Here is a 24,673-nt window from a genome sequence, read left to right as displayed (position 1 = left end):
GTTCTCTGTTCGCATAAACAACAAATTCAAACTAACTTTTTGCAGATCTTCTGATTAAAAGTTGGTCAAAGGTAAGTCTGGAACTGTTTGATACAATGTGATCAGACGGTGGGGAAGAAGCAATGGAACATGCCTCCACTTAAAAAACATTGGACTTGGCGGCAAGGTGGCACAGCAGTAGAGTTGCTGCCTTAGTTCCCAGGTCGGATGCTGACTACGGGTGCTTGTCTGTACAGAATTTGTACGTTCTCAATGTGACCTGCGTGGGTTTTCTCTGAGATCTTCCGTTTCCTCCAAAGACATACTGGTTTGTAGGTTAATGGGCTTGGTATAAATGTAAAATAGGCCCCAGTGTAGGATAGTGTTAATGTACGGGGATCGCTGGTCGGTGCGGACTCGGTTGGCCACAGGGCCTGTTTCTGCGCTATATCTCTGAAACTAAAAAAAACTAAAACATTTGCACAGTAGTGTAGCTGGTAGAGCTACTGACTCAGTGCCAGAGACCCGGGTTTGATGCTAACCTTGGGTGCTCTCTGTGTGGAGTTTGCATGTTTGAGTTTAAAAAATATATATATTACATTAAAAACCATGCATTGGCTTTCCATTGACTTGTTAGCATGCAACAAAAGCAGTAAAATCAGATCTTGGAAAGCTTAAGATGAAAAAGTTCAGAGTCGCAGGGAGAATGTTAGAGTGGAGAGACCAATGGGGTGGTCAGGAATGTGGTGAGCAGGAATGATAGAATCGTAAAGGAATTAAAAGCAGGAAGATGAAAGGTCGTTTTAATTACCAGATGATGCCTTGCATTTAACATTTCCAGTTTTTACAGTCATCTTCCTATATTCTTCTGGGATTTCAGAGAGCATTCATCTTCTCTCTGCACAAATTGCTGGAGAAACTCAGCAGATCAGGCAATACCTTTGGGGGAAAATTGGTGACATTTCGGGTCGGAACCCTACTTCAGACACAGAGCAAAAAGTCAACTATCCTTTTTCTCCAGAGATGCTTCCTGACCAGCTGAGTTACTCCAGCACTTTGTGCCTATCGTCGCTATGAACCAGCATCTGCAGTTCCTTTCGAAACATTCTTCTGTTTACACTGGCTCCAGACACACCTCTTGTGACCCATTTGCTTTTGCCACCCTCATTCAGCTGGCTTTCAATTTCTCCTGGTTAACACCCTATCACTGATTCTTCCATCTCATCCTCTATTCACATCCCCATTTTCCTTTCTTTTCGTCAAGGTCATTGACCCTAAACATTAATGCTGTGCCTCCCTCCATGGATGCTGCCTGACCCATTGAGCCTTTCTGGTATTTCTGTTTAGATGTCTGACAACTGCAATTTTAAGTTGATTTTTGCACTATTAAGGTTGCCAAACATTACAGTCTCTAATTTATTGTATTTTTGATAATTATATGTTATCTGTGTGTTTTTAGGCTTGTTAAGCTGCAGCGAGTAAGAATTTCATTGTTCCAATGTCAACGCTTACGACAATTAAACTCGCTTAATTCTTGACTCTTGAACTCAAAATAAGCTATTGATCAAAACAAAAGCAGAATCTATAAACCTAACTTAATTTCTCGACCCAGCCTCCCGATGGATTTGGTTAAGTACCTATTTAGGCTTTGCCTCATTTTATCATCCATTGATTTCGATGTAAAACAAAATGGGCAGCAAATCCAATATCACCTGTTGCACACTCTTTAAAATTATCTACAGCAAGTTCAAAAATAAATAGTGGTTTTGAACGTTAACCTGCTGCAAAATACAGCCAGTAAGTAATTGATTTGCGGCCTTGGTCTACTCAGATAAGCTTTAAGCTTCACACAGGCAACAATAAATCATGGGCTGCACGTGCATTGTGTACTCACACACACTCTGGTTGATAGTGCACAAAGTGGGAATTTTAATCCATTTTTTTTAACTTACATGGCATCCAGCAACTAAAATGCAATAGAGTGGGAAGTAAACGGGTGTCCTTGAGTTAGGACGGATATATATGTGAGTCTTTTACAATGTTTCTTCCTAAATGCGTCACGGAGAGCAATTGTTGGCTCATCTCAGTTACAAGGGAGCCTGCCAATCCTACAGGTACAATTGCACTTCAGCGAGGGCTGGCCGGTCAGAATGGTGTGTGTTTATGTAGCATTTAGAAGGCACCAGTGCTGTAATGAGGAGCACCATCACCATCAGGCAAAAGGTATGGAAGTGTGAAAGCGCACACCTCCAGATTCACGGACAGTTTCCTCCCTGCTGTTATCAGTCAACTGAATCATCCTACCACATCCAGAGGGCAGTCCTGAACTATGATCTACCTCATTGGTGACCCTCGGACTATTCTTGATCAGACATTGCTGGCTTTACATTGCACTAAACGTTATTCCCTGATCATGTATCTGTACACTGTAAATGGCTTGATTGTAATCATGTATTGTCTTTCCGCTGACTGACTAGCAAAAACTAACTAACGCAACAAAAGCCTTCAGTTTACCTCGGTACACGTGATATTAAACTAAACTGTAACTGTGGGGTATCATGCTTTGTCTGGGATTTTATAAAAAGAGGACGACTTGCCACCAGGTTAGAACCAAGTTAGAACTTTGACCACCCTTAAGGGCCTGTCCCACTAGGCGATTTTTTAGGCGACTACCAGCGACTGTCACAGTCGGAGCAGGTCGCCGAAAAACCGGCGACTGGACTAATGGGTCTGTCCCACTTAGGCGATTTTTTAGGCGGCTGCCCGCGATTACGAACCTACGCCATCCTGGTGACAAGCTACTACAACCCACGTCAAGAGAAGACAAGCTACAACAAGCACACAGTCGGCGACTGTCGCCAAAAAGTTTTGAAACTTTCAAAATCCAGCGGTGACCAGAAAAACGCTACGACACTTTGGGCGACTGTGGGGACGACTCACGACCATACAGGCGACAGTCTAGTCACCGGCAGTCGCCGAAAAAAAATCACCTAATTGCAAGGCCCTTTACAATTTCCCTCACAGGCACAAAAGACTAGTAGTTAATCAGCTAGATAGCATGGTGGTGCCTTACCGCGCCAGAGACCTGGGTTCGATCCTGACTAAGGGTGCTGTTTGTATGGAGTTTGTACGTTCTTCCTGTGACTGCGCGGGTTTTCCCCGGATGTTCCAGTTTCCTCCCACACTCCAAAGACATACAGGTTTGTAGGTTAATTGGCTTTGATGTTCTTTCGTGTATATCTTCCATGTTTCAAATGTTGACATTGCTGTCATCGCCCGCCTGAAAAGGATGCAAGCTTCTGGCGACAATAAATGGGAGCCAACACTTGTTGCAATAGATGATGGTGGTAACAGAAAAGGCTCAGGATGCTTCCAGTTTCCAGCCCCATGACGTGGACTCTTCGGCTATGGGGCCATTGGCTTCGATAAAAATTGTAAATTGTCCCCAGTGTGTAGGACGGGGCTAGTGTACAGGGATCGCTGGTCAGCGCAGACTCGGTGGGCCGAAGGGCCTGTTTCCGCGCTGTATCTGTAAACTAAACTAAACTAAAATATTTTCAAAGGCTGAAAGGATATTTGCTCACCAATCCCAACCAGTTGCAGCCTTTACATGGGAAAATGTGTTTAAAATGTTCCCAGTGGTCTGATTTGTTGCCAATCCTATTAGTTGGCAGAAAATCAAATTAATGTTGAAAATGATTATATAACTTGATTCAACAAAACTTATGATGTTGCTGCTCAGTATAATGTGGGCAGCTCTGCCCTGGCAGAGAGCCACATACACCCTGCCCAAGCTTTGCTGTGTTTATAAAATCAAGGCCAATATCTTATTCGTCTGTGACTTGCGGCTATATAAAATATCTTGCATGTGTAATATACCTTCACCAAAGAGAAAATGTTTTGGATGTTGAAGGGTTATTAGTTAGCCGATGGCAATATCAATGTATTGAGTTGGAGCATTGCGGAAAACTGGTGAGAACAGGAGTGGTGCATCTGAAGGATTGCAATGCATCGCTTGGGAATCGGTTCACACCCCCTCTATTTGTGCCAATAGTTAATAGTCTGTTGAGGAGGGTGGAAACTTGATCAGGGAATGAAGTACTTGCTCCCTCATCCATCCGCAGAACACATGAAAAAGCATGAATCAGCATGTATTCAGATTCAATACTGGGACCTCAGTTGTTTGTGAAAAGTAAATGATTTGGACAAAATAGTAGTTGGGCTGATTAGTAAGTTTGCAGATGACACAACAATTGGCAGATTTGTTAATAGTGAGGAAAGTTGTAAAAGATCTAACGGGATATAAACCAAGATTACAAGAATGATTCTAGGAATGAGTGGGTTAGCATATGATGAGTGTTTGACAGCACTGGGCCTCTACTCGCTGGAGTTGAGGAGGTTGAGGGGGGATCTCATTGAAAATTACAGAATTATGAAAGGCATAGATGGAGTGGATGTGGAAAGGATGTTTCCACTGGTGGGAGAGTCTAGGGCCCGAGGTTATAACCTCAGAATTAAAGGATGCTCTTTCAGAAAGGAGGTGAGGAGGAACTTCATTAGTCAGAGGGTAGTTAAGTTGTGGAACTCATTGCCACAGAGGGCTGTGGAGGCCAAGTCAGTGGATTTTTTTTAAGGCAGAGATGGACAAATTCTCGATTAGAACAGGTGTCAAGGGTTACGGGGAGAAGGCAGGAAAATGGGATTAGGAGGCAGAGATCAGCCATGATTGAATGCCGAAGTAGGCCTAATTCTACTATAACTTGTGAAACCAGTTGGAAATGTGGGCAGAGAAATGGCAGATGGAGTTTAATTTGGACAAGTGTGAGGTGCTGCACTTTGGGTCAAATGTAAGAAGAAAGTATACAGTAGATGGGGTGGTAAAGAAAGCAGACACAGAATGCTGGAGTAACTCAGCGGGACAGGCAGCATCTCTGGAGAGAAGGAATGGGTGACCTTTCGGGTCGAGACCCTTCTTCAGACAAAAGAAAGAAAATGGCAGGCATGCCTTCATTGGTCAAGGTGTTGAGAATAAAAGTTGGGAAGTCGTGTAACAGCTGTGTGAAGCTTTGATTAGCCCACATTTAAGTGATATGCACTGTTCTGGTCACCACTTTACAGGAAGATGTGGGACTTTGGACAAGGTGCAGAAGAAGTCACCAGGTTATTGCCTGCAATAGAGAATATTAGGTGTAAGGAGAGGCTGGTCAATGTTGTGATATTTTCTCTGGAGAGTCAGTAGCTGAGAATGACCTGATAGCAGTGTATAAAATTATGATAGGCAAAGTTATTATAGATAGTCTTTTATCCCAAGATGGACACGTCAAATACCAGAGGGCATCGTTTTACGGTGAGATTGGGTAAAGTTTAAAGGAGATTTATGCGGTAGGTTTGTTTACACAGTGCCTGGAATGGTGTGGCCGGGAAAAGTAGTGGAAGCAGATATGACAGCAATGTTTAAAAGGGATTGGAACAGACACACAAACTGCAAGGAATTGAAAGATATGGGCCATGGTCCCATGGACATCGTGGGCATGAAGGGTTTGTTCCTGTTCTATACTGTTCTATTTTCTGCCTGCTCATAACTTATCTTTGTAGAATCCTGTAACTTATTTTTTTTTTTAAACAGTCCTTTTGTACCATATGTTCATCTTATGGTTAGTTAATCTTTCCTTGAGACTGTGCCATAAGGAGTTTGTCTGAACTTTATAAGCTTATGTATTTATGTTTTAAGAAAATTACCTCTGATTTTCATCTCCAGAAACGCTTTTGGAGATGTCCCTGGTGTATAAACAGCTGCTGATCCCTGTTTAGTGGGACTATATTTTCATCATAAACTGTGAATCATACTCCAGGGGCCTCTGTACATAGACCAGGAGAAATGCCTGGTGTGCATTTGCAGAGTTGTAAGCAGGCCATGTTAGACAGGAGGTAAACAAGTAAATGCAGGAGATACCTCGAGTGGACCTTGGGAAAGAGGTGCAGAATTCCAAGGACACTGGGCAAACTGAAATATAAATAGCAAGTGCTGGGAACTCAGCGGGCCAGGCAGCACCTGTGGCAGGAGAAACAAAGATGGGATTTGAGATCCGAATCCTTTTGTCAGTTTTTCATTCACCGGAACTTCCAAATGCACTTCTTGGCAAGAAAATATATGCAAATGGAAACAGGAAAGTGACAGTCAGATGGAAGGTGAAGATAACCGTGGGAGAGGAAAAAGGGGTCAATTAATTTGGATTTGATTTCCTTAACGTCGGGGAGACCAAATGGTATGCACAGAATGCAGGATGCTAAATTGGAAGAGGTACAATTGAATTATTGCTTTACCTGGAAGTGTTTGGGTCTCCATATAGTGGCAAGGGAAGAGGTAAAATGGGAGGTGTTGCGCATCCAGTGGTTAAAGTGGAAGGTGCCCTGAGAAGGGGAGTGGAAGCTGATGAAAATGGAATAGACAACCACTGATCTCTTTGATCTACTGGGTGCTGACAGTTGAACATGTGGTGGTGGCATCATGGTGAAAATAATAGAAATTGTAAAATTATGATCTGATGAATGGGGGGAGGGGGAGGGGGGGCAGTGGGATGGAGGGTCAAGATAAAGAGAAAGCCAATACTTGCTCTGGATGAGAATGAGAAGAGGAGTGCAGGAAATGAAAAAGACACAGTTGATGGTCCCATCAAACATGTCAGAGGAGATTCCATCATGAAAGAACAAGGAAGACAGCTGAGAAGCTCTAATGTGGAAGGCATTATCGTCTGAACAGATAAGACAGGATCAATGGAAAACTGGGAGAATAGAATGGTCCTTACCAAAATCTGGAGGTGGAGGTGAGATAGTTTTGAAGTTTGTGTGGTTGCAATGAATATCAATACTAACATATCTCCTGAGAAGGAGATGGAAAAGGCTAGGGCAGAATCGCAGAACACCAAGTGAAAGTGAAAGTGGTGGGAGCAGAGTGGTTTTTAGCATGAAGGTTAATGAACCTTGTGAGTTCCATGCAAAAGCAGGTAACAATATCATTACCATCATCAACGTAATGGGACAGAGGTGAGGGAAAAGGCTTTGGTGTCCCACTTTGAGACAGGTATAGCTTAGTCCCATTTGGGTTCCACGCTACACGTTTCATTATAAGAAAGTGAGCAGAGTTAAAGGAGACGCAGTAACATATATTGAACGAGTCAAAGAAAAGTGATGATAGAGGGTGACTGGGCCTCTGTTCGAACAAAGGACCTTCAGGCCATCTTGGCGTGAGATAGAGGTCATAGACTCATAGTCATACAGCACGGAAACAGGCCATTCAGCCCAACTTGCGCTTGCGGACCAAGATGGCCCATCTGTGCTAGTCCCACCTGATAGAATCATAGAGTAAAAACAGCAGAGTGTGGAGGCACGTTCAGGCACCCACCACTCTCTGTGTAAAAAAAAGTTGCCCCACACATCTCCTTTAAACTCTCTCCTTAAATTGAGTCATTTGGGACGAGGAAACTGGTGGAGGATGTCAGTGGAATGAATGTAGAAAAGGAAGAACTTTGACAAGGGGATACAGAGTCAAGATAGGAAGAAATAAGTATGAATAAATTGGCAAACATATCTAAAAATATCACACTGAAATAATCTCCCCTCTGCGGATTCTAAATAATTTAGTTGACATTTTCATTATTAAAATTTCATCCCTAACTGCTGTATGTGTACTAAATACATATAACTAAATTAAAACCAGCATGTTGTTAGTGTGTATTATTTATGCTTCAATTGTCTAAGCTGATTTGGAAGCAAAAACAACAGGTAAGTTTTAATGTTTATTAAAATCTTGTTAAGTTGTAATAGAAACATTCTGCTCCTTTCTAATTCCCTGCGCTCCATCAACTTAGCATCATTTTCCAACAATAGGAAACAATTTCCAAAAAGATAAAAATAAAAGTTGCAAATAAAAACCACTGATTTCAACAAACATGACAGGTAATATAGCAAATGTGGAACTAAAAGAAACAAAGTAACTATTCTCTTTGTTAGTGCTGTCTCTATGAGCTGTCCAAAACTGCCTGAAGCATGTCTTGATCAAGTATGTGAATAACTGTCTGAAAGCAAAATGATCAATTGACTCATGTGCTTTAAAGAAGTGTAAATTGTTGAGAAAAGATAAGATTGGTGAAAATGTCTTGTTTCTCATAACCTCACTAGTGGCATAATCATATTGAATGGATAATCATTTAATGGATCGACTGGGCTTATATTCACTGGCGTTACCTGTCCAGTGTCTTTTAAATGTGGTTTATAATGCCTCAACAACCTGGCAGGTTCACAAAAAAGCTGGAGAAACTCAGCGGGTGCACCAGCTCTATGGAGCGAAGGAAATAGGCACCCCCCGGGGTTTCGGCCCGAAACGTTGCCTATTTCCTTAAATGCTGCTGCACCCGCTGACTCCAGCTGCCTTCGATTCTCCAGCATCTGAGTTCCCTCTTAAACACAACCTTCTATGGCAGCTGATTCCATATATCCACCACTCTCTGTGTGGAAATATCACCCCTCGGGTTCCCATCTCACCTTAAACCTCTTACCTCTGCTTCTTGATTCCCCTACTTACAGACTTCCCAGAACCAAATCACCGTGTAATGTGAACAGCATGTGTGTGCACAGCAAGCTTCCATCTGCAGCAATGTGATAACTACCAAATCATTTTTCACCTAGTTGCTCTGGGCATCTTGGCTGAATTACCTCAGCAGCTATTAAGGTGATTCGAGGTTGCCTCATCATGTTCTGAATGAGCTGCTTTGTTTTGAAAAGGACAAGGTTGAGTGTTGGTAGGCCAAGATGCAGGAAAAATCAAAGGGAAAATGTTGTGCCACAAAGTGGTGAAGATCACCACCATTTGGTGCAAAATGTGGCCCATCTTGACAATAGCACCTCACAATGAGGCAACTTACTCCAAAGCTGCTCAAGAGTCATTCAGAGGAACTGCAAGTTACCAAACACAGTCTGTTACAAAAGAGTGCCGCGAAGATTTACGAGGATGTTGCAAAGACTGTATGACTTAAGCTATGTGGAGAGGTTGCACAAGCTAGGACCTTATTCCTTGGAACGCAGAACACACTAAGGGGTGATCTTTTACAGGCGTGTACAATCATAAAGGGATTGGACAGGATGAATGCACAGAGTCTTTTCATACATGAACTAGAGGGCACAGATTTGAGGTGAGAGGGAAAAGATTTAATAGGAACCTGAAGGGAACTTTTTCACATAACTTATTTTGGCCCAGCAGTGTCATTGGGTCTAGATCCAAGTTCAAGTTCACATTTATTGTCATATGCACCAATTAAGGTACAGTGATATTTGAGTTACCATACAGCCATACAAGTTAAAAAGAACACAATACACAATAGATTTAACATATACATCCACCACAGTGGAATCAACATTCCTCACTGTGATGGAAGGTAATAAAGTGCAGTCATCTTCCTCCTCTGTTCACCCGTGGTGGTCGGGGCTTTTGAACCTTCAGCACTGCCTCTGCCGACGGTCCGCTGTTCAAGCCCTCTCATCGGGGTGATGGAAACTCCGGAGTCGGGATGGATCGGAACACTCTGCGGCACGGAGCTCCCGAGTCGGCCTCTTCTTACTGGAGACCGCAGCTTCACGGTGTTAAAGTTCACAGGCCCCGTGGTCGGAGCACTTCCACAGCGATCCTCGGCAAAGGATCTCCCACTCCGTGATGGCAAGTCCGCTCCACGCCAGTCTCCAGGAAAGGCCGCTCCAATCCAAGTTGTTAGGCTGCAGGGGGGGGGGGGCAGAGAAAGATCATATCTCCGTCGAGGTAAGTGACTGAAAAAAGTTTCCCCCTATTCCCCCCATCCCCCACATAAAACATACCGGGAAATATTAAAACATATATTTTAGACACACGAAAAATAACAAAAAAAGTCAAAATGGCACACAGAATGCTGCCGAGGCTGCCATCACGGCTCCACTCGGTGGCAAACAGATCAGGAGAAAGGAGCAGATAACTTGGGCTGACACGACAGTTCAGTAACGAGGCAGTGTTACACTGTGGAAGCCAAATATTATCTTCACATGCAAATTGTTTTAATTTAGCGTGCACTACTTTAAGAACTGTTTGATTCTCAGCTGTGAAGAACACATCAATTCGAGGTCGAACCTCATTTATTCAAAGCACCGGATGGCTCTAGGGACAATACTGCTTGTTGGAAATTGTGTACTAATCTTATCTAATGGAATGGAGCAGAACGGAACGCTTCTGGGCAGCGTTCAAAGACATCACAAGCTATCCACAGTCTTTGCTAAGGCTGATGGTGCAGAAGATTAATTAGTGGAAGGACAAGATTCAGGGAAATGCACAATTTGGGAATGTGATCTGTCTTCTCATTGCTAGGTATTGATTACCTGCCTGTGTTGGTGGTTTTATGACAGGGACCTTTTTAATAATGCTCTCGGAAGCCTCACTATTTCATGACCTTATGAAAAATGAGCACAGCCTCTGGTGAACTTGAACCCCTAAATCCCTCTGAGTACAGTGGTGCTCGGATTGAAGCTGTGGTACTTTTTCCCGGAATGGGCTGGCTATATTTATTGGCTGACTGGCCCCATTTTAATTCATTTTGTCTTTATCCCTTTACAGCTCTCAAATAAAATGGTTTTACGACCATTTTGCTTTCAAAGGTTGCATACTATTCTCCCAGGCCTCATAGAGGAGCAATCAAACGTATGAACACAAGTCAAAAGTTTAATCATAGAATTAGAGTTTGTGGACAGCATTTTGGTGGTGGGAATGGTAACGGAATTTGGGGGGGGCGGGGCGGGGGGGGGCTTCATTTTTATTGTTTGTCATGTGGGTTCACTAGCAAAGTCAGCATTTATTGCTCATCCCTAATTGCCTTTGGGCAGGTTGTGTGAAGCACTGTCTTGATCTGCTGCTGTTCTCCTGGTGGAACTAGTATCTTGGGAGTTCATGATCTCTTCTCTTGGTCTCTTGTTGGTCCTCCAACTCCATCTGGGGTTCCTGGACCCAGCCGTGATAAAGGAATGGCAGCATTTTATTAAAACGCAAAGTGCTGACGGGACTCGGTTTTATTCAAGACTCCAACATCTGCAGTTCGATGTGTCAGCATGTTTGTGAGTCAGAATGGTGTGTCACTTGAGAGCTAGTGTTCTCATGAACCTGTTGCCCTTGCCTATTGTGGTGGTAGAAGTTGCACGATTGGGAAGTATCATCAGAGCAAAAGGGTACCTGGCTTAGTATTCACGATGCATTTATAGTCATAGCGCCATAGTCATACAGTGTGGAAACAGGCCTTTTGGCATAACTTGCCCACACCGACCTACATGTCTCATCTACACTAGTCCCACCTGCCAGCGTTTGGCCCGTATCCCTCTAAACCTGTCCTATCCAGTTATATTTCTTAACTGGTGACATACTACAGTATGTTAGTAGAGGGCAGACATTGCAACCACAAAGTGCTGTTGGTAAAAAGAGCAAACATTTAGGATGGTGGATGGAATGAAAACCAAGTTGACTACTTTCTGCTAGAAGGAGTTGATGACTATAGTTTAAGGCATGATTAATAAAAGCAGGGTTGTTAATTTCAGACAAGGATACACAAATAATCAAGCTCACAGGTGAATAGTATGTGGTGTTGGTGGAGGATGTGGGTGCAAATAATAGGAGGTTCATTTGATGAAGGACAACAATCAGTCAACAATAGATAATGAAAGTGGTGCAGTGAAAGAGTGCCACAGGATAGGTTGCGGGCAGGATTTTCCTTTGTTTTGGATGCATGGTTGAAGATAGTCAAAGTTGAAACATTTGTTTTCAAAGGTGAAGATAACATGAAAAGGGCCTCAGAAGAGAGTAGCAATTTTGAGTAGATTCTTCCAACAGCTTTTTATGTTGAGCTCATTCTCAATTCCATACTATTGAACAGATCACAACAAACTCCCAGTTTCCCAGCATCTGTCGTAAGTCTTTGATTGAGTTTCTCCTTTTATATACTTAAAACTAAACTAGAACTTGCTGAGGTTCAAAGTGGAAGACTGATTGTCTACAGAGTGTGTGTGAGATCTCACCTTTGTAGATGCACATTGTGGAGCCCTAAGGGTAGCATATAGCATTTAAATCAATGGTCCCACTATTTGTATATATCTGCAGTTGGACAAGTTTGATATTTCTCCACCATGAGAACAAAGAGCCCTTTCCACATCTGACTGTTATGAAATTTAGACCAAACCAACCAAAAACAGACATGCATGCAAAACGGCATTGAAATCCTCGCGTCTGCAGCTCCAAACCTTTGTTATTTAAGCAATAAGCTCGTTTGAACGATGTACAAATCAGTAAAAAGGAATCACTTGTCATCTGGCTTCAACCTAACACGTCAATTGTCAAGACATTAGAAGGCTGCTCAGAACCCAGATTAAATATAATCACTTGCTCAATAACATCCACTAAAGATATGTATCTTTATGTAGAATGCGTGTAAATCATGATTGATTATCGTCTCTGATTGTAGAGACACTTGGACTGAAAAACAACCCTGGGATTTTTTCCCTCGTTCATTTATTTTGGCAAAATTGTCGGGCACCTCAGACAGTTGAGAACTCACGTTATTATAAGGCTGCATTTCATCTTTATAATCCCCAATAGAAACCAACCTCCTGACTGCAAATTTGAAAACAACCTGACCTAGATAATTCATCACGTAGCACTAACACATAGAGCAGTACTGAGAAACGGTGGTTAAACACAGTTGGGTGCTCACTCTCCCTAGGTTTGTGATTTTACACGGAAACATAGAAGATAGGTGCAGGAGTAGGCCATTCGGCCCTTCGAGCCAGCACTGCCATTCAATATGATAATTGCTAATCATCCAAAATCTGTACCCCGTTCCTGCTATCTCCCCATATCCCTTGATTCCGTTAGCCTGAAGAGCTGTATCTAACTGTCTCTTGAAAACATCCAGTGAATCGGCCTCCACTGCCCTCTGTGGCAGAGAATTCCACAGATTCACAACTCACTGGGTGAAAATGTTTTTCCTCATCTCAGTTCTAAATGGCCTACCCCTTATTCTTAAACTGTGACCCCTGGTTCTGGACTCCCCCAAAATCGAGAACATTTTTCCTGCATCTAAGATGCCTGTCCAATCCCTTAAGAATTTTATATGTCTCTATATGATTCCCTCTCATCCTTCTAAATTCCAGTGAATACAAGCCCAGTCGATCCATTCTTTCATCATATGTCAGTCACGCCATCCCGGGAATTAACCTGGTGAATCTACTCTGCACTCCCTCAATAGCAAGAATGTCCTTCCTCAAATTAGGAGACCAAAACTGCACACAATACTCCAGGTGTGGTCTCACCAGGGCCCTGTACAACTGCAGTAGGACCTCCTATATTCAAATCCTTTTGCCATTTGCTTTCTTCACTGCCTGCTGTACCTGCATGCCTACTTTCAGTGACTGATGTACAAGGACACCCAGGTCTTGTTGCACTTCCCCTTTTCCTAATCTGACACTGAAGTGTCCTTCTTGTGTATAACACACTAATGCACAAGGCAGTTATGCAAACAGAGCCGCATATGTATCCCATGGACAGCAATCAATCAATCAATCAATCAAACACTTTATTCATCCCCGAGGGGCAATTTAAAAGGGTGCATTACAAGGACCTCACCTGCCGCTGTAGACTTGACCAAGTATCTGAGGATTATTTCAACGATGTTTAAATGGAACTTGCCCGAGGCAACTTCAGCCCATGTATTAGTTAGCAGCTGTCACAGACAGACGACTTCAGAACTTCTGTGGCCAACAATAACCCTACCAATCTTAACCTTAATTACTCTCCCACCGCCCTGTCCCTGACCCAAACTCGCAGAGTTGCCGATTGCAACGCCCCCTGCTGCCCCTGACCTGACTTACAAGGTGTTGATTTCCGACACCCCCAACTGATGTCCCCACTTTTTCACCTTATCCCATACCTTCTGACAAGAACCTGTAAGAAACACCTTTTGAGCAAATCAAGTACTTTGAAAGCTGATTCCACTTGTGTTTCATACACATGACCAAAGAATCCAGAAAGTGCTTTGTGAAGTTTAATGTTTGAGTTTTCTTATTCATTATGACACAGAAGAAGGCCATTTGACCCATCAGTTCACACGGTGTTCAGGAGAGCAATCCCATTCCTCTTCTTATTTCTCTGTACCCCCCGCAGCTTATTCTCTCCCTCTCACGCCCATTATGTCCCCTTTGATTACCTGCACTGCAGGATATGGTTAAGTGATGCTAAGTAGTAGTTTACATTCAGTTACCTCCACTGACACCTACTTGAGATGTACTTGAGATGAGAGGGAACCACGGCACCTGGTGGAACCCCATGTGGTGGCTTGGAGAGCACACAGACTTGACACAGACTGCACCTGAGGCCAGGAATGAGCCTAGCTTTCCGGAGCTGCTGGGTAGCAGTGCTACAGTAAGTTCGACACCATCACGCTGCCCAAACTACCAAACACTAGTGTAGGGTCTCAACCCGAAACGTCACCCATTCTTTCTCTCCAGAGATGCCGCCTTTCCCACTGAGTTACTCCAGCATTTTGTGTCTATCATCAAACATTAGTGGCAGGAAGCAGAGAAGACACATGGGAGGAGAGAATAAGTGACTGACATGAGGCAAAAAGATGATGGTCGTGGAACATTTGAACTCGTCTCGTTGAAGCACCAGCTCCTGATCTTCACTCCTTTGCCTCTCATCCACTCTTCCCTCACCTCTTCTTCATTTCCACTATCAGTGGTTACTCTTCCAGCTGCCACATCTACGATCTATTCCATCACTGCATTGCCACATCTCCCCTCCTCTGATTCCACCAAATCTTTCATCATCCAGTTTGTCTCTCCAGATCAACGGCCGACGGCATGGCATTTTTTGGTAATATCTTTGCGAAACGGATATAGTTACAAAGAATACAAATATTTACTAGTTATTTGACACAGAATTGTATTTGGCTTGCTTCCTGTGGTATTTCTTTAACATTAGAAAAAGTAAAGAAGGTAGTTCTGAAATGTAAGAAGTTTATTCCTGTGTAACTTTTACATTTATTGCTATGTAGCAGATTGAAGAATAAAAAATACATTTCTTGCATTTCTGTAATTTTAAAAACTTGCCTACCAATGTGAAAAGTTTCTAACTTTTCAATCTATATTTCTCATTCCAGGGTTGAGCAATATTTAAAAAAGTATTCTTTGCTTTGCTAAAATGTTTCTGGCTTGCCCATATGAATAGCAACCTCTCATTTGGTAAATGCACGCATTCAAAAAATCAGGCCAGTGACTGCGTGTGGCACAGGGACATTTTACTCTGTTATATTTTGGGCCTGCGATCTGACACACGGCTCCCTCTACTGTTACCCAGTGTGCCAGTCGTCAGTACAGCTCAGACTGCTGCACCATTCCAGCTTGTTTTATGAAGGACTTCAAATGAACTGCTACAACCTGCTGTGCTCTGTATGTTTTGGGCTGCTGTTTAATTGGCTTAGCATTTAGCTGTCCACTTGGAAGCATCCCAGTGCTCCCTGTACAGTGTACAGGGCAATGTCTGTGTTGGATTGCTGCATTTGGCTTTCTCTGCAGGTCGCATATGTTTGGAACATTGCATTAGTCCTTGCTGTGTGCCCATTTGGTCTGAAGTGACAAATACATGTTTTTCTGCAGACGAGTTGATCTTCCCTGGTACTCCATACAAAAGTCAAAACCAGCAACAGTCTTTCGAAGACATGAAGTTAGAACTGTGGCATTAAACCTTCAGTTTATTCTTTCCTGTGGTGTTTTGTGCTCAATGTTGCTATGGGATACCAATCTCTCACAGAGTTGTTTCTCATGGAACCAGGACCACAAGGGCTTTTGAATTTGGTGTGACAGCGAAACAAATTCTCAATGGCTTGTCCAGCCCCATTCTATAATATCCCTGTTCCACTTACTGATATAACTCTCATAGTGTGTGACATAAACCCGTCATAGTAAGACTCTATGAGTCACTATGACATCACCTCACCTTGTGACGAAAATTTGATTTTAAAATAATAAAATCAACTAGTCATTTAAATAATTTAAATTATACTTTAATCATGATATGTGACCCAGTCTGGTTGTAATGAGATAGGAAGGGATTAATTGCAAGTTAGGGAGATGGCATGAATTGTTGAATAAATACTGATATGATGTGTGGAAAGACTCCCTTCTTTGCCATAAGATCTATGATTTTAAATGGGAAAAACAACTTGTCTATTGTTATTTGCTCGGGCTTTTGAAGATGGATAGGTGGTTAATTGGAAAACCAGATGGGTGTATAAATAGGTAACAAATAACTCTGTCCATCACACAGTGTGCTTCCACTTTGTAATTGCTTTTGGCCAGGATAGCCAATGATTGCTTAAAAACACTAATTTGCTTTTTTGGTGACGATGTTACTCACATTGAAATTGGAGCAAATTTCCCAGAGGTGTTAATCATTAGTCACTAATATCGCCATGTCATTTTCTAGTGAATGTGTCTTTTTAATTACTGCCAACATGTGTGGTTGTCCAAGTGGAGCAGCTGTACTGTTCAGCTGCAGGTCCATTTCTAATTGGGTTGAAGATAGTTTTTAACTACTGACTATCACCTGACTTTATTTTTCTTCATAGTTTGCAGAAATATTCCTCATGCCTACGCACACCAACCCAGTGGGTTTGGTTTCCAGTGGTTGTGCAATAGTGATTTTTATTTTTAAATCTAAACGATAGCTCCTGTGGATGTTACGTGCCAGCTTTTGCTTCACTCCCGCAGTGTGTAGATCTGGCTGAGGGCAACCATCGATGCCACCACAGTCCCAGCCCATTGAAGCGGAGCCCAGCAGTAATTGCTGCTCTGAACATCACATGCTGGGCTGTTAAACACCTCATGCATACAATGAAGAGTGACCGACTCGACGCATTTGAATAATGCGTTTAGAATAAATTTGTTTTCATCGGAGAACGAATTCATTCCATTTTCAAAATTATTCCTGTGGTACCTCCAGCCACAACATCATCCCACTCACAACAAAACATCTGAAAGTTAGTGCCGCTGATCCCTGCCGTTATTAGAAGCTGAATTTGAGAATTGTGAAGTGGTTGCCTGTTTAGATTTTACGGATTTTGAATGTTATTTATTTTTCTCTTTAATCTTTCCCTCTACCATTCCCACCACTGATCACTCTCAGTCTAACTGAGTGGACATCCAGCCCAGGGTAACTTAGCGTATCTCCTTTCATCTTGGGAAAGACAGAACCGGCTACAAATATTTCTCGGTACAGCAGTTCCTAAGCTTGCTGGTTCATTATCATCAACTCCCTTGGGCCAAATTGAGGTGGATTTGTGGAGCCGATGCAATTGACTGCCCCCCCCCCCCATTGTCGTCTGGCTGCCTTTACTTGGGTCAGATGTTAAGATCAGATGGGGCTGACCACTACACCTGGATGTGATTTGATGCAGTACCATTGCCTCAGCAGCAATTAAGCCAAGAACAGCAGAGTGCTGAAGCTTTGCATTGGCAGCCTTCGACAGAAGGCAAACACCAGGGCAGAGCATTCTGCCAAAGGTTTACAGGCTTTGAAACCATTTTAAATGTCTTTGAGTGTGTAGGAAGGGACTGCAGATGCTGGTTTAAACCGAAGATAGACGCATAAAGCTGGAGTAACTCAGCAGGTCAGACAGCATCTCTGGAGAAAAGGAATAAGTGACGTTTTCCAGTGTAATCCTAATGAATGGTACCACCCATCCACATGGAGCAGAGCAGAGTATCATCTGTAACCCAGCACACCCTCAATTTATAACTGGACTTCCCTCACATTCTCCATCTATCCACTGATTATCACCAGCCATCTGAGGGAGGGCAAACTATAATGGCTTTATCGCAAGCTATAGTTGTATGTGGATGCAAGAATGGATTCCTATTGCAACCTGGTTCCAGGAATAGTTCCCAAACACATCCATGCATCTTTTTGGAAGCAGCCCGAGCACTCCGCAGGTCGTTGCTATGAAAGGTCCTGGCACCTCATCAATGATAATTAAAAAATATTGCAGAATAGGGAAGTAAAGGAAGGCCAGAGAAACTAAGTGGATCTAAAGTGAGCTGGTAAGGAATGACAAGCAAGAGATGGAAGGTTAAGAGGTAGCAGAAATTGTCGAATGAAAGCAAAGGCAACAACAGGAAAATGGAATGGGAAACCCACCAGATATGGCATTGGCGAATTTAAAGATAGACACAAAAAACTGGTGTAACTCAGCAGGAACAGACAGCATCTCTGGAGGGAAGGAATGGGTGATGTTTCAGATCAAGACCCATCTTCGACCCAAAATGCCACCCATTCCTTCTCTCCCGAGATGCTGCCTGTCCCATTGAGTTACTCCAGCTTTTTGTGTCCATCTTTGGTTTAAACCAGCATCTGCAGTTCCTTCTTACACATTGGCAAATTTGAGTTGGATTCACATAATTTTTGTTTTCCCAAGCACAGTTTCCTGGGTGCAAATCTTCAAACAATAGTATCAAATGTGGTGCAACATGCAAAATTGACAGGTTTGGAAAGTAACAGTCTTGTTCATGAGCATTTCAGCATAACATTACAGAGAGAAACCTGACGAAACTGTTCAGTTGTACTCACAATTGAATTTCACGACCCTGATGTGACTTTCACAATTAGCATTCGAACAGCACGGGAGCAGAATGGGGAAATTTCTGTAGCTTTGTACCAAAGCACAAGTGCATCCAAGTTGCTTTCCCCAATGTGGAAAGAGATGGCAGCGCATCAATAAAGAGGAGAAATAAAAGATTTCTGCATTGTTAATGAATTTTCATTTATGCTAATCCAAGCAAATAAGTGGGGAATGGCAGGACAATGGCACAGCTGGCAGAGCTGCTGACTCACAGCGTCAGAGACCCAGGTTAGATCCTAACATCAGGTGCTATCTGCACATTCTCCCTGTGACCGTGTGGGTTTACTCCAGGTGCTCCGGTTTCCCTCTCACATCCCTGACATGCGGGTTTGTTGGTTAATTAGCCTCCGTAAAATTGCCCTACCAGTGTGCAGGCAGTGAGTGCGAAATGTGGAATAACATAGAAAGAATGTGAACGGATGATCGATGGGCTGTGTGGGCTCAGTAAGCTGAAGAGCCTGTCTCCATGCTGTTTCTTGCAATCAAACGATCAATCAAAAAGTGTAGAAATATGAGAACTCAATTGTGTAGAACAAATTCTAACCAAGATAGGGAAATGCTTGAGATCATACAACAAAGTTGAACCAATCTTTGCAATCAAATGTTGAATACATTATCGTTCAACTGTGGAATTTAATGCAACAAAGAACATATCACTATATAATTATATAATCATTGCCAGATAGAATAGTTGGACACAAATGCAGACATCATTTCATTTATTTCAGTGTTCAGTTATGCTGCAGACAGAAACAAGGCACACAAAGCAAACACAGTGCCTTCTATTTGGTGTGACAAAGCTGTTTACACTAACTCTATTAGTGAACTGCTGAGAATAGAGTAAACCAACGTCTGTTTGGCCAGAACTAATTAGGTCCTGTATTGACGGGATTGTGGCAAAATAACCTTTAAACCACTCTTGAGACCTCATCAAAGTCTGATGTAAGGGAAATTGTAACGTGTAGTATAGAAACAGGAGTCTTGTACTTTGTACTTTGTATCTGTTTTTACAATGAATGGAATTTAGAATGAAACCACTCCACAGAGCTCAATGGATAATAACAAATATTCCTGTAAAAAAGGGGATAGAGAAAATATTGTCGCCGTGCTCCAGATTTTGATGGTCTCCAACCCAAACCATTGAAAAGTTTGCGGAGATCTTGAATACAAGTGTCATAATGTTGCAAACGTATCCTGTTCTCAATGGTTGCATTTGGATTTCAAACCTGTAAATGTCCACTCATTGTTTTAAAATAGTTATAAGGAACTAAACTGGTTAGTATAAATCAGATGTAGGGGGGTTACTAGAATGTACCTCCATGGAGCAAGAGAGTAAGGATATGGACAGATTAAACTTGTGGGAGAGAGTCACCATTGATTTGTGAGGGCCTGGTCTCGTCTGGCTAGTCATTGAATCTATTGATGCATCACTTGGCTGGTGGAAAAGAGAGGCCAATATATGTCGAAACAAGAAGCTGCAGATGCTGGATTACACAAAAGGACGCAAAGTGCTAGAGTAACTTAGCGGGTCAGACCGAAGAAGACTCCCAACCCGAAACATCATCTATCCATGTACTCCAGAGATGCGGCCTGGCCCACTGGGTTACTCCAGCACTTTTTATCCTTTTGAGCCCAATGAGTGTTGTCTGTGTGGACTTCCAGATGTGATTTGACACAGTTTCATACAACAACTGATATAGGCATCAAACTCAGCCAGTTTCACACAGGAACAATGGCCATTTATTAATCAGCTGGTAGATCAAATCACAATTTAAGCAACTGTTTCCTTAAAACAAAAAATCCCACCTATCACCCTGCTTATTCCAATCATTGACGTGGGAGGAAGATTAAGATTGATTTTGATCTTACTTTTTCTCCACAAAGCTCAGATCTGGACATGAATGAGGCCAGTCACAAATATTTTGCTAGTTAATGGAGTGAAGTACTGTTTAATGTTCAGTGGTTATGACGAGCAGAGGGAGGAAGAGCTCTTTTCAGTAACATCACAGAATTCATGGTCCTAAGTTACAGGAGCAGAATTAGGCCATTCGGCCCATCAAGTATACTCTGCCATCCAATCGTGGCTGATGTATCTTTCCCTCTCAACCCCATTCTCCTCATAACCCCGGACACCAATATTAATCAAGAATCTGTTCATCTCCATCTTTAAAATATCCATTGATTTGGCCTCCTCAGCATTCTGTGGCAATTAATTCCACAGATTCACCACTCTTTGACTGAAGAAATTCCTCCTCATCTTACTAAAGGTGTCCTTTTAATCTGAGGCAATGGCCTCTGGTCCTAGACTCTCGCACTAGTAGAAACATCCTCTCCACATCCACTCTATCCATTCTAAACAAGAGTCGTGAATGTGACTCTCTGTCATGGGATCAAAAAAATATTCTGGATCAAACAATGTTTCATATAAATTGCAAGAACAAGTGAAGGCAACATTGACTCTGTAGTCTATTTCCATAAAGCAGAACCAGTACTTACTGCTGTGATAAGTGAATTCATTACTCTGTAGAACAATTAACAAGGAACTGTAGCAAATTCAATTAATTCCTCTTTATCACACATGCTACTTTAATTATGCCTATGTTATCTTATCCATGGTATCTTAAAATTATATTTAACTGTTGCTATTCAAGTGATTTCCATTTTAAGTCATTTTTGGTATTGCGGTTTTAAGCATTGTTGATATTACCCATCTGCATCCCACCCCAGATTACAAGTGTAAAATGGTGCTAACTTGGAGAAAACTGGTGCTAATCCTAGATAGTCACTCCGATTTATTTCTTGTCCAAATTCTGTGTGATTGTGAGTGTATGTTGGGCCAGATCATCTACACTGACTTATTGCGCATTGTGGACAGCAACTGGGGCATACCTTTTCCATGGAGTCACAAGGAACTGCAGATGCTGGAATCTTGAGCAAAACACAAAGTGCTGGAGTAACTGATCGGCTCGGGCAGCATGTGGAGTGATAATGGATCGGGTCGGGACCCTTCCTCATACTAATTGACACTAATTGAGGATGGGTCCTGACCTGAGATCCCATCTGTTCATTTCCTCAATAGATGCCCCCTGACCTGTTGATTTCCTTCAGCACTTTGTGTTTTACTTACAGTACTTTTCCAGTTGTGGAAGGGCTGACGCATTAACTAACGGCATCTAAAATGGGATGAGTTCTAAGAGAAGACCAAGGCTCAGAACACTCTGACAGTCTTTGATGATTCCAAATGTCAACGTTAGTTGGACTGTTTAACATTTCAAACCTTCAGAAATAGAGCTAAATAATGGAAAATAGGTGAAGATTCTGAAGAAGGGTCTCGACCCGAAATGTCACCTATTCCTTTTCTCCAGAGATGCTGCCTGACCCGCTGAGTTACTCCAGCATTCTGTGCCTATCTTTTGAATACATATTAAAACATGTGAATGAAGTGAGTCACGGCAAGATTTTTTACGGGTGATTTTTCAACAGTGACTGGTGTTTTCACTAAAGTGCAAAGGTCAGTATTGATCTGCTCAGCTGAAACAATTGTCCTTCCTTGTCACGGACGAAAACCTGGGGAGCTATCGATCAATAGTTACTGATACACCAGTATCGTACAGCCAGGTTTGGAAAGTTGTGAAAAATAACAAATATAATCCTTGAAAATCACTTAACGTTAATTTTCTTATTCACTAATTATGCACATAACAGCCCTTTGTGATTGGACTTTACGGGTAAAACTATTGAAGCTAAAGCCAAAAGCTATGTGGAATAACACAAAAGCAAGTAAGACAGAAATAATTATGGAGTCATCTAGCATGAAAACAGGCCATTCAGCCCAAATTTCCCATGCTGACCAAGATGCGCCATCTACAGTAGTCCCACCTGACTGCATTTGACCCATATCCTTCTAAACCTTTCCTATACTTACATCTTTTTGAATGCCTTTCAAATGTCTTTCAAATTATTTAGCGACTGAGGAGGCAGAAAAGGAAGAACCATCTATGTGGTGAAAGTCGTGCATTTGGGAAAAGACTGTCTGTACTTAGCCCTACTCCTTGTATTGTAAATGCTGTTGCAGTATCTGTCTCAATTAGCCCCTCTGGCAACTCGTTCCATATACCATCCACTCTCTGAGTGAAAAAGTTGCACCTCAGGTTTGTATTAAATCTTGCTCCTTTCACCTTAAACATATGTCCTCTTGTTTTTGATTCCCCTATGCTGGGCAAAAGACTGCATTCACAGAGATTCTGGTGAATAAAATATGTAATGATTGCTCTATGGTGTTATATGCAGTTGGAGGTTTTTCTCTGGTGAGAGTCTGTTGAAGGGTCTCGACCCAAAAAGTAATCTATTCCTTTTCCCCAGAGATGCTGCCTGACCCACTGAGTTACTCCAGTACTTTGTGGGCACAGTTTCTCTCTGTAGCCTAAAACTGAGTTCATGTTACCAGAGAACCATTCTCACTCCTTAGGGGCTGATTTTGGCCCAGAGTAGGTCTTAGCTTGGCAAGAGTGCAGAGAATGATTTCTAATTTCTGGCTTAAGTTTCAGGCCAATATTATTTTGAAAACCAAGTCAAAGCCAACTAGCCGCACTTTGTGTTTTAAGGGTAGGGCAGGCCTCTAACCATTAGGTGGGTTTAGGCCACCTCGCTGTTACTATATGAAGGATGGGGCAGGGATTTGTAGTGATATGCAGGAGAGAATTAGGGTGGTCTCCATGAAAGAACATTCCTATTCCTCCTGGATCTATGAAGGAAGATTTTTCACTCACTTTCTATTCTCTTCATCGTTTCTACACCTGTTGACCTGCTTAAGCCTGATGAACTAAACACTTCCCAATTTTCATTCAACATATGTTCTCAATATGCACTCCACGGAAATCAATGGATTTATGCAGGAAGGTTCCACTTGAGTCTATTCTTCTTTGCTGCATCTGCTCCGAAAACCAGCAGCTGGAAAATTGGCCAGTAGGAAACGGACCCATCAAATTTTATCCTGGATGCCCCAACCAGGAAAATTAACACGGCCCTCATTGTCCAAGCACTGTCGCATTTTATTTTGAAACTTCTGAGCTCATCTTTAGAAAGATAGAATTAACTAACAGCACGAGAACATAGAATCATTTCCATACAGAAACAGCTTACAATAATGGTAATAAATAACTCCAGGTATTATCCAGGATTGTCGCTTTTTACTGGGCCAACAGAGGTCACAAAATAATAATTCAACAATACACCTCTGACCCACTCATTTTACCCCTCACGTATCTCTAAAGCACCATGGACTGCTAGAAACTTAAATAAAACAAACTTTAAATGTACATTAAATTTACATTGCAACTTGCATATCATGCAAGGGCACCTGTTAACGAGTGCCCTCGGAAGTCCCGATGAGGGTGGGGTTGGCGGTACTGGCAGGCTCACTCACGGTCACCAAAGGGCAGAAATGCAAGCCGCAGAAACCCAAGCCCAGGTCGAGATGGGAGGCCTCACCTGGCCTTAGTGCCACATTTTCGGGAGGACTTCCGAACGGCCATACCGTCGAATTGGCGGCACCGTTGGAGAATTTTACCGTGTGGCCGTGGAAGTCCCGATGAGGTCGAGATCGGCCACCTCACCCAGCCTATGCACCACATTTTTGGGGGGAATCTCAAGTGTGCAGTCGTAATTCTGACTGGATTAAAGGAGGTGCCCGATCACCAGTTGCTGGAAAATCAGTGGTGAAGTTGTATTTGTTTTTGCCTGACCTCCTTTTTTCTTATTTAACACTTTAGGTCTGGCTGTGTGGTGGAAGTATGGAGGTGCTCCCTTGCTCCAGAGTGGCTCACATAGAACGCATTAAAAAACCGTACAATAGCGACATAGGATTTTACACCAAAAGAAATTCACTCCGGGTAGCTGAAGTGTGGATGGATGACTACAAATCCCATGTGTATATGGCGTGGAATATCCCCATGGATGTGAGTAAA

The 24,673-nt window shown here is 42.5% G+C and overlaps 1 protein-coding gene across 1 annotated transcript in view; it reads left to right on the top strand.

Moving 5' to 3' along the window:
• Window positions 1-24,673, top strand: part of galnt17 (polypeptide N-acetylgalactosaminyltransferase 17) — a 289,144-nt gene that overhangs the window by 235,714 nt on the left and 28,757 nt on the right. Inside the window, exon 7 of the mRNA XM_055658049.1 lies at window positions 24,479-24,664. Within this exon, the coding sequence (XP_055514024.1) occupies window positions 24,479-24,664 (186 nt within the window). The remainder of the gene's footprint in view (window positions 1-24,478; window positions 24,665-24,673) is intronic.

The sequence above is a fragment of the Leucoraja erinacea genome, chromosome 28 (genome assembly GCF_028641065.1).
Source record: "Leucoraja erinacea ecotype New England chromosome 28, Leri_hhj_1, whole genome shotgun sequence".
Taxonomy (NCBI): Eukaryota; Metazoa; Chordata; class Chondrichthyes; order Rajiformes; family Rajidae; genus Leucoraja; species Leucoraja erinaceus.
Note: the sequence above shows the minus strand (reverse complement) of the source record. Positions and strands in the feature narration are given on the sequence as shown.